Source organism: Prunus dulcis, chromosome 1 (genome assembly GCF_902201215.1).
Source record: "Prunus dulcis chromosome 1, ALMONDv2, whole genome shotgun sequence".
Classification (NCBI taxonomy): Eukaryota; Viridiplantae; Streptophyta; class Magnoliopsida; order Rosales; family Rosaceae; genus Prunus; species Prunus dulcis.
The window spans coordinates 24113853-24129093 of NC_047650.1; the positions used below are offsets into that span (position 1 = coordinate 24113853).

Consider the following 15241-nt stretch of genomic DNA (forward strand, 5'->3'; position numbering starts at 1 on the left):
AAAACGTTGAGCTGGTCAAAAAAATTCTTAACTGACTACATTATTACTGTTTATAATTAATGTAATTAAATCCCACAGTAATTCTCAGTCAAATCACACGATAATTCTTTAACTGATTCCCTTTCTCTCGTCCGCCATCAGTCTCATTAGCATTACTGTGATCATTACAATTCTTAACAAATAAAATAAAAGTAATTTTAAAAAATTTCATTCAAAATTTGGTAATCTATGCCCCAAATAATTCCTAAAAGTCCTAACACCAAATCCAAATTACTGCACCTTCACCCACACAGCGTGGCTGGGAGTGCCAGCGTGGACAAGAAAAAGCATGTAGTATCCAGGTGGGGCCACCGTGGTCTTCGGTGGGCCATACGCCGCAATCTTGTAAGCAAACGCGGACAAGTTCTCCAAGCGCGCCACGTCCAAAACCACCATCCTCTGATTCATGGAGAAGGAGTGAGTCGTAAACGACGGCGTTATGAGGACCACTGAAATCCCGGGATCGGCCCGGTACACGGATAACATAAACGTAACAGAAAACATCTGACCGTACGATACGATGCTGTCCCTCGCTTCGATGGTCAAGATCGAAGGACGCAATGCTGCCAAGAGCGGGCCCAGGTACGGCGGCTGATAGGCCTCCAGGCTGAGGTCGGTTGGGAAGGGTCTCGCCGTGAAATTGTACACCTCGTGCGGGTTGCTCCCGCCCACTAGGATACTGCCATCTGGCAAAAGCAAAGCGGACGAGTGGTACATTCTGGGAGTGCTGGACGGGTTAAGCACAACGAATCTGAGATTCGGGTCGGGCTCGTAGGTTTTATACAAAACCGGGTTGAAGACGGGGTTCGCCGCGTCTTCCCACCCTGCCGTTCCGTTTGACGCTCCGTTGAGGATGATGACGTCGCCCGTAGGAAGGAGAAGCATGTCGGACATGACACGTGGCATGGGCATTTCCTCCATGACCCATTTCGGATCCGGGTCGGTCAACTTGATCCGACCGCAGCTGTTGGAGGCGCTGACGAAGACTCGGTTCAAATTCGACATGTTAAACGCACCGGGTGGCGACCCGCCGCATATCAGCACCTCGGCTTCGGGTTTATCCGACCCGTCTAAAGACCCGTTCATTTTTAGCGGGAGGAGCACCGAGGACCCTGTGCTGGGGTAGGTCCGCTTGATGCCATCGGGTATAACCGGTAACTCCTTGACGACCCGGTTCTGCTTATAGTCAAGCAAGATTGACCGGTTATTGGCGAAGATGAAGAGGTTGCCGTCCGGCAAGAGATGCAAGAAGGGATAAAGATTGTTCTCCTCGTAAGGGTCGGTGGTCTCTGCCAAGAAGCTGAGGTAGTATCTCTTGGACGACACGTCGTCCGTCTTGGGGTAGAACTCGTAGGAGAAAGCTCTCCGCCCTCCGACAACGATGACGCGTCCGTCGGGCAAGATTTGGGTGGAGGCGTACCAGCGGCCGTCGGCGAGGTTGACCGGGAGCTCGGTCCACTCGCATTTTCCGTCGTCGCAAGAGGCGATTGTGCGGATTTTTCGGATGCCCGGGCCGTACCCGCCGGTCTGAATGAGGGTGCCGTTGGGGTCCAATGAGCCAGAGGAGCACCACGTATCGGAGCTGACGTAGAGGGGGCGGATATTACCGGAAATGACGTCGTATTGGAGGGAGTGGGCGGTGCAGTCTGTGATGGTTCTGTTGTGGTGGTGGGTGTCGTTGTACTTGCGGCAGCCGGTGCCGGAGGGGAAGGAGAAGTTGGAGGGGCCCATGTCCGTACGGTCGAAGAGGATGACTTTGTCGTTCTTGAGGAGTTGCATGTGCATTGCAGAGACTCCGATGCTTTTGTGGAGAAGAACCCACTGCCCCCCGGCGGAGACGTTACTGGTAGTAGCATTAATGGAAGAAAACGGCGTCGGATTGGTCAAGTACTGGGAGTGGGAAACAATGAAGAGATAAGACAATAAGAGGGGGATGGCGTAGAAGAAAACGGAGGATGATAAAGAGAGGTTCTTGAAAATGAAAGCCATGGCCGACGACTGGTTTCTTGGTTATTTTGGTTCTTGGGGCGATTGGGGTTTATCTCTTTATAAAAGGAAGTGGGTTCTGTTTTACAAATCAAAAAAAGAAGACTGAGAGTGTGATGATGACAATATGCGAAGGTCTTAGCTGTGCATGGTGGAGGTGGCCTTAGCTAGCTAGGTCTTCTTTGCTGACACTGTCTCATTTATATACACACTACCAAATACATGCATATTAGAGGGCCCACAGGTGACAGGTCAGATGACTAAAAGAGTCAAACTTGGGCCTGACCAGGCCCAAAAGCTGACGTAATTCGAAGTTGTCATATAGATTCAACCTACCTATTATTGCAAAAAGATTGGTTTGTTTTTTCGGTGAGGGGCTTTTGAATTTTCTCTCCTGGGAAACATTAATTTAACATATGGTAGTAGTCATCAATGCGCTTGTATTTTCGTGGGGTAAAATGGTAATATGGCGAATTAGTGTTGACGTGGATGTTCGTCAACTCTTGTGTGTTTCTGAACTGGATGGAATTAATCAGATATTCACTGTAACTTTTGTTTACTTTCTCTGCCAAATGCGCAGGTTCTGTGAATGGTGCGCTTAGCTTAGCTTAGTTGAGGTTTTCACCCAAAAATAAAGAAGCTTAGTTGAGGTTGTGTTGGCTTAATCTTGATTAAGTATTTGGTTCACCTACTAGATTACCTTCCTTTTTATTTATTTATTTATGATTACGGGACACGTTTTTACTTGTTTAAGTACACGAATGTATTCAAAATACATAAGAAAAAGGTTAAGTGAAGCAATTGATGATGTTGTTGATGATCCTAGTTTTTAGTAAATTGAGACTCATAAAATTCATTTTAAATCACATACAACTCTTTCCTTTAGTTTTTTATTTAAAATATCCAATTTTTTCAAATAATACTCGATGACTAGGATCCAACTAAGCAAGTTACCTAATATAACTTAAAATATGATTTATTGTACTTTTCGGATTCCAAAACTACATGTGTTTGTAAGTTAATGTGTTATGAGGGGTGTAACTAATGACACCCATTGAATTTGGAAAGATCTCCAAATAGTTGTAATGGATGTAGGAATTAATTTAGAAACTTATTTAAAATTAAATATTAAATTCCACATTAAAGTATCAGTAATCTATTTTTGAATTAATAGTGCTTTCCTTCTATGAATTATGACTAGTAATCTATTTAAAGTATTAGTAATTTAAATTCAATATTAAATTTAGGAAGTAATGTTGTTGTCTTTAATGAATTATACGACCAATATTCTATTTTATTATAGTGTTATGAATAATAGTGTACATTCTAATTATGTTGAAAAATAATTTGATAATCTATTTATTGTTTTGTTTTTAAAATATTTTTTTTAATGAACCTATTTTTTCTCCAAATATTGTACGTATTTTTTTTCTTTATTACTTGTTTTATGAAAAATAATTTGATCATCTTTTTATTGTATGAAAAATATATATATATATATATATATATATTTTTTTAAATGTGCCTATTTTTTCTCTCAAAATAATGTACCTATTTTTTTTTTTCTAATAATGTACCTAGTAAAACAATACCTAGTATAATGAACCTTTTTTTCCTCTCAAAATAATGTACCTATTTGTTTTCTCTAATAATGTACCTAGTAAAACAATTACCTAGTATAATGAACTTATTTTTTTCTCTAAATAATGTACCTATTTTTTTTCTCCAATAATGTATACCTAGTAAAACAATTTACCTAGTATAATGAACTTATTTTTTTCTTCTAAATAATGCACCTATTTTTAATGTACGAAAATTTCAATTTACAAAGTAATTGACCTATTTTTGACCTAGGTACATTATTACAAAGTATACCTAGTATAATGAACCTATTTTTTTCTCTAAATAAAGTACCTAATTTTTTTTTTAAATATTTAGTGGTATACCCATTTCTAGCACTAATATTATAAATAAATCATACACAATTGAATTTCTATAAACAAACCCAAAAAATGACAGCTGGTCTTATTGAATTTAATATTAATTATTAAATTACTTTAATGCCCTATTAAGTGTTTTGGGTATTTTTATGAGATTTTGGGGTTGGGTTTGTCTTAAGAAATTGATGGCAGTTTTGTAATTTATAAGAAGTTAAAAGCTTTTTTGTTATGTTGTAAATGGCCTTTGAGTGTGTTTCTAAAGTCCATTTCATATGGGGTATTTTTATAATTTGGGCTCTCATATTGGGTATAATAGTGAATCTCCCTTTTTTTTTTTCTCCAATAATGTATACCTAGTAAAACAATTTACCTAGTATAATGAACTTATTTTTTTCTTCTAAATAATATACCTATTTTTAATGTACGGAAATTTCAATTACAAAGTAATTGACCTATTTTTGTTAATTTTGTTTTGGTAAATAATATACCTATATTTTTATACGTATATATTTATATTTATATTTTTCATATGTACATTATTGGATATGTAATTTACATATTTTTTTTAATTTGCAATTTTAAGGGGTCATATGTTAGAGGGAATGGCAAGCAAAAGAAATAGGGTGATTGATATGCTATTAATAGGGAGTTTTAGTTACAATTATGGCAGTTAATGAAATGCTTGGAATAAATTATAAATAAAATATGAAGTCTGATGACAATGATGTAAAAACATAGGAATACTATGACCTCTTATATCCTACTGCTCATTTAAGTTTGAAATTGGGTTTTATACATAGATTTATAGAATGATGGGTATATGTCTAGGAAATAGAAATTGTAGGGACCTATATTGGACAAGCCCTTTTTACCATCACATTTGTGGTAATTTGAAAGCTAAACTTAAGGTGTTTTAATTCAATGCCTAATCCAAAAATAATTATCTGATTTATTATCTTAGGTTGTTTAGCCAAGAAGGAAAAACCTTGATGCATGAATTGGTGATTTCTAGGGTGTTATATATGCGTGTGGCCAGCTGCTGAGGATTGTTGCTTGATAACTTTGGGGCCACAATAGGCCTAGAAATTGTTCACGTATTTACCTTTGTTTCATTTATGGGACAGCTTATTTAAGTAACTAATTGTGCTAACGGTCTAGTTCAGTGAAAAATGATATTGACTTGCAGTGCAGAGGTCTTAAGTTCGAACTCCCAGAGCATCATAGTTGTGTTGTGTGGTGTTTGTGTGAGAAATGTTGACATGAGTTAACTTACTAAATCAATGAGATTTATTTCCTAAGTTATTAGGTGATTTACTTCCTTGTTTCATATAGTTGACACATCTTGTATAATTAGGAGATATTCCCCTAATTAATTACTCTATGTTTTCCTTATAAACTCCTATATATACCTCTTACGGAGAAGAATACAATTAACCTAAAGTATTCAAACCATATTCATATTTTAGCATCGTATCAAAGCAATCGATCCTAGATTGTTTTTAAGTCCTCAAATTCAAACACAAACCATAAATCAAATTCCTCAAATCCAAATCCTAAACTCTAAAATCAAATCCTCTTATCAAACTTCCTAAACACATACCTTTATCTTACTCTCAAATTGTTCTGCTGCAATGGGCGATGTCTCGCTTCCGACCAGCGGAGGATCTTCCACCCACACTCCTAAAATCGTTACTATTCAAAGTGACAACTCCCCGCTCCCTGCCGGCGTCACTCTGACTGAGACCAATTATGCCTTATGGTCTCAAGTCATGGAGAAGAGCATTGTTGCACAAGAAAAATTGGGTTACCTAACCGGTGACACTCCAAAGCCTTATGAGCTCTTGTCCACCTATAACAAATGATGTACCGAGAACTTTTGAGTCAATGGGTGGTTAATCGACTCCATGTCCCCGGACTTGATGAATCGTTTCATCCAGTTAAATACTGCCAAAGAAATCTAGGCTGCCGTCAAGAAGACTTACTATGAGGGTGGTGATGAAACTTATCTTTTGGATCTCAACAAACGGGCATTCATTGTTAAACAAAATGGTACACCAGTTCATAAATTCTACAGCCAGTTGCAGGGCATCTTTCAAGAAATTGACCATCGGAGTCCTATCTGCGTGCACTGCGCATTCAACGTGACTGAGCGCTAGACAGAACTGGATCATCTTCGTGTTCACCTTTTTCTTTCCGGTCTTGACCCTGAGTTTGATCAAGTTCGGGGGGAAATCCTATGCAAAGATCCTAAATTAGACCTTGATCAAACCTTTGTCTATGTTCGTCGTGAAGCTCAACAAAGAATGACTATGATTAGTGCTAAGGAAGCTTCTGTAGTGGTAACTCAACGTCAAATGTGGCCCCAAACTTCTACCGGTGGCTCTTCTCAGAATAAGGCCTCAGGATCTCGTCCGAAGAAGAAGTGCACCCACTATGAAGGAGACAAACATACACGTGCGGGTTGTTACGAACTGATTGGGTACCCTGATAGATGAGACCACTCCAAAGCGCCCCGCAAGAATAGGAGCAAAGCACTCAACATATCTTCCGAATCAGATCCTATAAGTCCTGCTGCTTCGACTACACCGGCTCTAACATTTGCCTTTATAACCACAACAAGTACCAAATGTTATGTTTTAAATACTTTATCCAAGAAAAACAAATGGATCATTGACTCATGAGCAACTGACCATATGACATTTGATACTTGACAAATTACCTCTTATACATCGTCTCCTCAATCGATGGTGTCTACTGTTAATGGTACCATCTCCCATGTGATTGAGGAGGGTTCTCTCTCTCTCTCTCTCTCTCTCTCTCTCTCTCTCTCTCTCTCTCTCTCTCTCTTTTCTGACTCCCTCAATTTGAATTCCGTGTTGATTATTCCATCCTTGCGCCATAATCTATTATATGTTGCCCAAATTACTACAGCTTTGGATTGCATTGTAACCTTTTGGCCAACTCATTATGTTTTTCAGGATATTCTCAGTAGTAAGACGATTGGTTGTGGTACTATGAGGGGCAAACTTGTCTACTCGAACTTGGAGCCTGACAGTGAAGCCAGAGTTGGTCAAGCTTGAGAAACAAACTGACGAAGTATGGTTATGGCATAGAAGTCTTGAACATGCTTCATTTGGATATTTACATGAGTTATTCCATCCTTATTCACCAATTTAGATATTTCAAGTTTTAAGTGTGACATTTGTGAACTGGCCAAGAGTCATCTTATTCTTTTTCCCTTAAGTTCAAATAAAAGTTTGGTTCTGTTTTCTCTTGTTCATTCTGATGTTTGGGGACTTGTTAAAATTGCCACTCTGAAGGGAGCTTGATGGTCTGTTACATTTATTGATGATTGCATACGTATGACTTGGGTTTCCCTTCTCAAATTTAAAGGGGAAGTCAATTTAAAATTTCAACAGTTTCATAAAATGGTGGAAACACAGAGCCTTAATCCAGGTTCTCCGTTTTAACAATGGCGGAGAATTTCTCAACCAAGGTTTTAACAAGTTCTTACAGGATCATAACATCATACATCAACACTCATGCCCATACACTCTCCAACAAAATGGGGTGACTGAACGAAAGAACATACATTTATTAGAAGTACTTCGTGCCTCTCTCTTTGATACAAATATGTCTTGGTCATTTTGGGGAGAGGTCGTCCTCTCTGCAGCTTACCTTATCAATCGTATTCCCTCTAGTATCTTGAATTTCCAAACACCACTTCAAACACTTCACCACCATATTCAAATATCTCTCACCCCTAACCTTGAACCACGGATTTTCGGTTGTGTCGTATTTGTACATTTACATGATCACCAATGAAGCAAATTGGATCCCCTAGCAGAAAAGTGTGTTTTCATTGGCTATGCTCCTCATCAGAAAGGCTATCAATGTTATCACCCTCCGAGTCAGAAGTATATACCTCTGTGGATGTCGTGTTCTCAACACGACATATTTTTTAGTTGCACTTGAGGAGAATCTAGAATCTAACACTCCAAAGATTCTAGAGTTTTTTTTTCAGCAGGACAAGTTTGTGCCTAAAAGCTACTGGTCGCCTCCCTTTATTCCTTCATGGGTAGAGCCTTAGTTTCAAAACGATCAGTCGACTCCATGCTGTCAAAATCAGGAGGAGGAAATTGAACTGTTTTATGAGATTTTGTGCGCTCCAGACCTACCTTCAGCTCTAGTGCCACATCAATCACATACTGAGGAAGTCATTAAGGTAACATATCCCCTTGAAACTGAAAATACTAATGAAATATACCATGATGATTTGATTTCAGAAAACATAAAGGATACATATAGCCTTATATATCATCTTCCAAAAAGGAAGAACCGCGGTAAACCTCGAGTACAGAACTAATCAAATCTTAAAGCAAAAGAAAAATACCCCATTAATAATTATATATTTCTAAGCAGATTATCAAAGTCGCATGAACACTTTGTAAATAATTGATTGATATATCTATCCCAAATAGTGTGAATGAAGCACTAAAATACTCAAAATGGAAAGAAGCCATGATGAAGAAATGTGAGCCCTCTAGAAGAATGACACATGGGAGCTCGAGCATTTACCTCACAGAAAGAAGATGGTGCGATGCAGGTGGATATATACTATAAAACTCAAAGCAGATGGATCCATTGAAAGATATAAAGTTAGATTGGTGGCGAATGGGTATACACAGAGGTATATGGTGGATTACCAAGAGACCTTTGCTCTAGTAGCCAAGATCAACATTATCAGAGTTCTACTGTCCCTAGTAGCAAATCTAGATTGGCTACTATATCAGTTCGATATTAAAAATGCCTTTTTACATGGAGACTGGGAAGAAGAGGTATACATGGATTTACCACCCAGATGTAATTTAGCTCATGACAAGAAGAATCAAGTTTGCAAGCTCAGAAAGTCATTATATAGGTTAAAAAAATCTCCTAGAGCATGGTTTGGAGATTTTCTAAGTTCCTGGAGAATTTTGCATACACTGAAAGTAATTCAGACCACACTCTCTTCTTGAAGAGTGATGGAGGAAAAATTATTGCATTAATTGTTTATGTGGATGATTTGGTCATAACTGGGAACAACAAATGAGAGTAATAGAAGCTACAAAAGTATTTGTCTTTCGAATTTGAGATGAAGGATTTAGATGCTCCAAAATACTACCGTGGAATTGAAGTAGCAAGGTAAAAAACTGGTATTTTCTGTCTCAAAGGAAATATGTGATGGGTCCACTCACTAAAACATGAATGCTTGGATGTAAGCCTACTGACACACCCATTGAGATGAATCACAAGTTATGTAAAGGCATGGACCGTTTGCCAAACAATATCAGCGCCTTGTTGGAAGGTTGATATACTTGGCACACACAAGACCATATATTGCATATGTTGTGAGTGTGGTTAGTCAATTTATGCATTCACCCAATGTTTCTCATAGGAATGTAGTTGATCGGATCTTAAGATACTTTAAATAGCCCCTGGAAAAGGATTAATGTTCTCAAAGAATGGAAATCTTAAAGTTGTTGGATATACAGATGCTGATTGGACTGGTTCCATTACAGATAGACGCTATATATCAGGTTACTATACATTAGTTGGAGGTAACCTAATCACTTGGCGGAGTAAAAAACAAAATGTAATTGCTCGGTCTAGTGCAGAAGAACAGTATTGAGGTATGGCTCAAGGAGTTTGGGAATTATTGTGGATAAGAGGACTCTTGATAGAATTGGGTTTTAAACCAGAGAAGCCAATGAAGTTACATTGTGATAATAAGTTAGCAATCGATATTGCTCATAATACAGTTCAACATGATCGAACTAAACATGTTGAGGTGTATAGACATTTCATCAAAGAAAAAATTGAGAAGAAGATCATATGTCTACCTTTTGTAAAATTGAAAGATCAATCAGCGAATGTCTTAACAAAAGCTGTGTGTGGATGAGTGTTATATGACTCACTTACCAAGTCGGGAATTGATGACGTGTATGCACCAACTTGAGGAGGAGTGTTGACGTGAGTTAACCTACAAAATCAAGGAGATTTATTTCCTAAGTTAATTATGTGATTTACTTCCTTGTTTCATATGGCTAACACATCCTTGTATAATTAGGAGATATTCCCCTAATTAATTACTGTATCTATTTCCTTGTAAAGAACCCTTGTAAACTCTTATATATGTCTCATTATGGAGAAGAATACAATTAACCTACAGTATTCAAACCATATTCATATTTTAGCGAGAAATCCTCATCCCCTATAACTTCTTATTTTTGAAATTTGAATACAATTAGGTACACTTTTTAGTACAAGCTATAATTTAGGACACTCATATGCTCTACTTTTGGGATTATCACGTGTTATATTCCAAACATCAGATTATTTGCTCATTTCTCTCTCATTATATATGCCAGTTTGCGAATATTTTTGCTTGATGCCCATGGATCTCACATCACTCCACCTGCTCTCCTAAGCATTTTGAGGCAACATATTAACATACCAGCTTTTCTTCTAATATTTCCAGTCACAATCATAAAGTGGCTAGAAATATGAAAAACACCCAAAACAAAATAAAGTGCCACAATTTGGAGCTGGAGAGATTCCAGCAGAAAGTCAATAAATTTTCACTAATAGACCTTTCTTCATATTATATATAAACAATTAAGTGTAACAGAGATCTCATGCGGCAATGAACCAAACTTTCCCTGCTTTCTGCCTTCTCATCTATTGCCAGACAAGATTACAAATTTGAGACAAATGAATATATATTTCTAGGATAGGATCGTGGCATTTTTGAAATAGCAGGCACCGGCAGCAAGATTCAGAGGTTGTTACTCTCTTAAGATTTGGAAGGGCCAGCACCCATTGATAAGCTCCTTACTGCAATTCTGACTGCACCAACGGCGCTAAGCTGCCTCATCTCAGGGCTTAGCCCATGTCCAACCTGGTTTTTACACCCTTCTTCCATCTGAACACCCACAAAGTATGCAATCTGAACAGCCACAAACATAGCATGAGAAACAGAGTGACATATATAAAATAACCACAAGTTCTTTCTGGCCACTTAACATCAGAAAGAGTAGAATGGAACTAAACTGATATCGTCACTTGAGTACTAATTTTGATACTAAGGATTGAGGGATCATATGTCTAAGACTCTAAAGGGATCTACAGGTTATACAGAAGCAGAACAGCCACATTGCAACACACCAAAATATCAAGAGGTTAAATTCTTCATCTAATGGAGAAAGATAAGAAATTGGTACGCCGTAACAGTTCTGATATAGACAACCAGTGACTCCAGCTTATTCTGATTTTACACCAATAACATATTGTGAGCTGAACATGATGATGGAAATTGGTTAAGTAATCAAATAAATGTGCCACGGAAATGTTTACAGCAGCAGTAAACTGAATCACTCAGAACAGAAATACTTGTGCAACACAAATTGCATAGTTACAGCTCTGCCAACACTTCTCCCAAAGTTAATAATGTCTAGGGTAACATAAGCTTCTCATTTGTTCATAAAGTTTCATGCAAACACAGAAATCCACTGCAAGTGAATCCAAGCTAATCCTCTGTCAACCACATCCCACAGTCACAAGCCAAGCTATTATAGTATTTGGAAATAAACTTAAAGTCCAAAAACTTCAAATTTGCATATAAGAAAAACTTTATCTCCTGTTTGTTTAGACCAATAAACAAAGTTGACAAGAGTTTGATCAGTTTAAAGCATATGCTGCTTTACTTTGCTCTTAATGAAGCCAAAGGCACATCAATCAGACAGCATACATGTCATTGACAAAAACAATTAACAGTAAGAAAATTAAGATTCAACCAGACTCATGAAAGCTTAGCATATAAATACCTTGCCAGAAGCATTACGAACAGGTGATATGTGTAGGAGATTCCAAAATGAACTCTTATCCTTCCTGAGAATGAAGCAGAAACAAAAGTCAAAACGGATGAATAATGTGCAGTTCATGTAAAACATATTGAATAAGTAGTCAAGTAGTGACCTGTAATTCAAGATACGTACTGTGCATGCTTTTTCGTTTTGAATGCTTTCCTTTATCTGGGGAAAAAAAGAGAAAAGATGGGATGGTACACTTAAGATTATCAGTTCCATCAAGTCACCAAAGTACATGGCGAAAACCAATAATCATGACAGAAAAGGAAAAATACCTGATATATCATTGAGGAATCTGTATCCACCCCACTTAAAAATCTACAATTGCGCCCCAAGACTTCATGTCTGGCATAACCTATATAGGTAAACAACGGAGTTGAGTAACTGCATATGCTGGATTCTTGAAAAGATTTGCAAAGAACGTGAAGTCTAGAATGGTTTAGTATTCCTCTGGCAAATAGCATTGTGAATGTTACCTGTCAATTTGAAGAAGGCATCACTTGCATAAACTATAGGCATGTCTGGTAAGTGTGGATCAGTTCTACAAGGCAACACAATCATATCAAAGCAAACACAAAGTATAATCATCAGAAATCTTCAGAAAGTATGATACCTTCTGCAAAGTAAGAAAATGAGAATTTGCAACAACTCACAATACAAAGCTTTGTTTGATTCTACCAAGAGATATATTTAAGGATGAACTGAGAAGGCCCACCCCGGATAAGCTGCATCTCTTTCCACAGACCAATCTGCCTGTTAACTCGCTATAGTGAGTTAGCACAGACAATATGTTATTAATGGCAGTTGCAGCTCTTGTCTTCTCTACATCACTTGCCTCGCACGACTCTTCAATCTCCAATCCTGTATGTTACATAGTAAATGAAAACTCAACCACAACCAATACTCGGTAACAAAATCAAAAATCAAAACCATAAAATCACATCAAAACAAAACTTGAACCGCAACCAACAGAACTACAACTCCTAAAAGGACAGATCAGATTGCTAACCGTAAATGAATGTGTGACAAGTAACTTCAAATCCACTATCAACATTGATAGATAACAGAAATCATTAATTAAGCAAGTAGCACAGTCAAATATTACTTGGAATAGAAAATTAAACGATGCCTCTGTCATTACACAAGCAAAGTATATTGCATTAGTCATTTATGGAACCACAACGCAAATTGATAAAGAAACAAACCTCTGTCATCAGCATCATCCAATGCAGACTCCAGAGGCAGAACACGACCCAATTCAACCGAAGAATCGGAGCACACTTCTTTTCTACAAGACCCATAAAAGATATCATTCATCCTAGACCCCTCTTCGCACAAATTAACCCCATTTCTGCCACACCGCCTCGGCTTCCTCGAAATCGGAACCTGAACTCCCACAAAATGAGTCACCCTCCCATCTTCTTTGTTAAAAACAGGGCACATATGAAACAACGTCCAAAAGGGTGTCCCGTCTTTGCGATAATTCAGCAAATTAATCTGAATAGCTCTCTCTTCCCTGATGGCCTCTCTTATTTCCATAACCGACCTTCTGCAAGTCCCCGGACCTTGAAACACTCTACCATTTCTGCCAATCACCTCGCTTTTCGAATAACCCAACATTTTCAAGAACCCTTTGCTCGCAAATACAATTGGGTGGCCAGAGACACAAGGATCAGTGATTGTGAAACTGTCGGGCAATTCGCTCAGAGCTTCCTGGACCCAAAGCGAGTAACGGCTATTGAATGATTGCTCTATCAAACCCAACTCCGATTCCATCTTCCTTGTTCTTCAATCTCTTGTACAAAACCTTCGTCTCTCTCTGTGTTCGAGTTAGTCCCAATCCCATGTGGGCACCTAAGCGGGTGTTTGTGCCGCTTGCAGCTTCAAAATTCAAAGACAACCCAGTAAGAAGAAGAACCAGGGCACCCAGAAATTCGAGGAATTATAGCATACAGGTCTCGCCCAATGATTTCTCAGAGACTCTTTTCGATAGATGAAATGTAAAAATGGCAGCTTTGATAAAAACGGAAGGGTAGTTTTACGTGAAAAGGCTTACATCTCTTGAGAGAAAGTCAGCTGATAGTGAACTACACACACACCCCCTATCCATCACGACTTGCAGATGAAAATTAAAAAATATCTGGTGCGGGTTGTGAACTTGTGATTTTCGAACGAACAATAATCGTTGAGAAATACCCATCAATCGTTTTTAGTTCATTAGTGGAAAATTAAATCTGCATTTTTCTGATGCAATATTGGACACAATAGACAAAAGGCCTGGTGCAGCTGTGCAGAGTCACAAAATATTCTTATTTTATTTTATTTTCGTATTATTTTTTCACTTTGGGATTGTTATAATTAATTTCTGTCTATTTATGGTTTACCATGAAAGGGACAAGAGTTGAGACCAACCACATGCATTGAGATTGAAATTGAAATTGAGATTGAGAATTGACACACACCAACCTGAGATTTTATGCGTTTCGGTAGCTTTACAATGACTCACTTTATTAATGTTACACTATAGAGAACAGCTTCTGAATTTAACAATTTGAGATCAGATCACTGCAAGGAAAACCACAAAGAAAGTTCTAATTTTTTTGACAAATCTGAACTATTTTGATTTCCTTGGGTAAATGGATGTACCAAAACAATGGACGTGAGATAAAGTTAATGAATGAAATCACCTAGGATCCTTCCATAGTCATTGTTTGGCTTGGTGATTGTTTTGTGGCCATCCTCATATCATCTCACATACCACAACACATCAATTAAGCCGCCTTTGGTTTGGCCTATAATGGAAATGAAATGGCTCTCATCTACATGTGGACCCCAACTCCACTCCATTATTGATTTTACACATACAAGTTCAAAGATGTGTGTATCATAATCGCCTATATATACAAGTGCCTTTCAATCTTCGATGAAAATTTAATTCATTAACGAATGGGAGTCCCTCACCTACAAGTAGGTTAGTGGATTTCCAATCATTGTCAACTGAAGTTGGTTCAAGAAAACCAAATGGATTAAGTTCGTAAACCGACAAAACTAATAACAAAACACAGGAAGGAACCGACTTTGATGGTATTTATCCAATCCACCTCATTTTGGTGTCGTCCTTTCTAATTATGTATGTGATGCCTTGCTTGACGTGGCATTTAACCACAAGCTGCCTTCTGTTTTTATGCCAAACCATAATGATAATATTATTAACTTAACCTAAAATTAATCGTATGTGTCGTAATCACAAATCAATAAAATAGTTTTGGAAAAACAACAGAAACATCAGGAAATGGATAACGTAATGCACCTCCCAATATGAGTGTCGGTCCAAGCGGCTACCGTATTGTATGTTGTTTGTGCAGCAAC

General features: G+C 37.9%; 2 protein-coding genes across 3 annotated transcripts; both read right to left on the reverse strand.

Moving 5' to 3' along the window:
- Positions 1-270: 270 nt before the first annotated feature.
- LOC117616589 (aldehyde oxidase GLOX-like) lies at positions 271-2028 on the reverse strand. The gene has a single exon (XM_034345953.1). It carries the CDS (start codon positions 2026-2028, stop codon positions 271-273), a length of 1758 nt encoding a protein of 585 aa, XP_034201844.1.
- An 8496-nt stretch (positions 2029-10524) lies between these two features.
- LOC117614346 (protein TWIN LOV 1) lies at positions 10525-14150 on the reverse strand. 2 transcript variants are annotated; one of them, XM_034343130.1, is made up of 7 exons: positions 13078-14150; positions 12526-12733; positions 12349-12413; positions 12148-12227; positions 11982-12037; positions 11831-11894; positions 10525-10953 (listed from the first exon to the last, which is right to left on the reverse strand). In XM_034343130.1, exons 1-7 carry the CDS (start codon positions 13646-13648, stop codon positions 10801-10803), a joined length of 1197 nt encoding a protein of 398 aa, XP_034199021.1. In that variant the 5' UTR covers positions 13649-14150; the 3' UTR covers positions 10525-10800. The 2 variants fall into 2 exon arrangements, 1 of the variants encoding a protein (XP_034199021.1); XR_004583856.1 differs by having other exon boundaries at positions 10894-10953; positions 12002-12037.
- Between the last annotated feature and the right edge of the window lie 1091 nt (positions 14151-15241).

Bases quoted from the DNA above. Each gene is read 5' to 3' on its own strand.
- LOC117616589 (XM_034345953.1), bottom strand. From the start codon at position 2,028: ATGGCTTTCATTTTCAAGAACCTCTCTTTATCATCCTCCGTTTTCTTC.
- LOC117614346 (XM_034343130.1), bottom strand. From the start codon at position 13,648: ATGGAATCGGAGTTGGGTTTGATAGAGCAATCATTCAATAGCCGTTAC. The intron at 12,414-12,525 runs GTGAGTTGTTGC...GTTGCCTTGTAG, and splicing joins ATCAAACAAAGCTTTGTATT to AACTGATCCACACTTACCAG. The intron at 12,228-12,348 runs GTAACATTCACA...TTACCTATATAG, and splicing joins TGCCTTCTTCAAATTGACAG to GTTATGCCAGACATGAAGTC.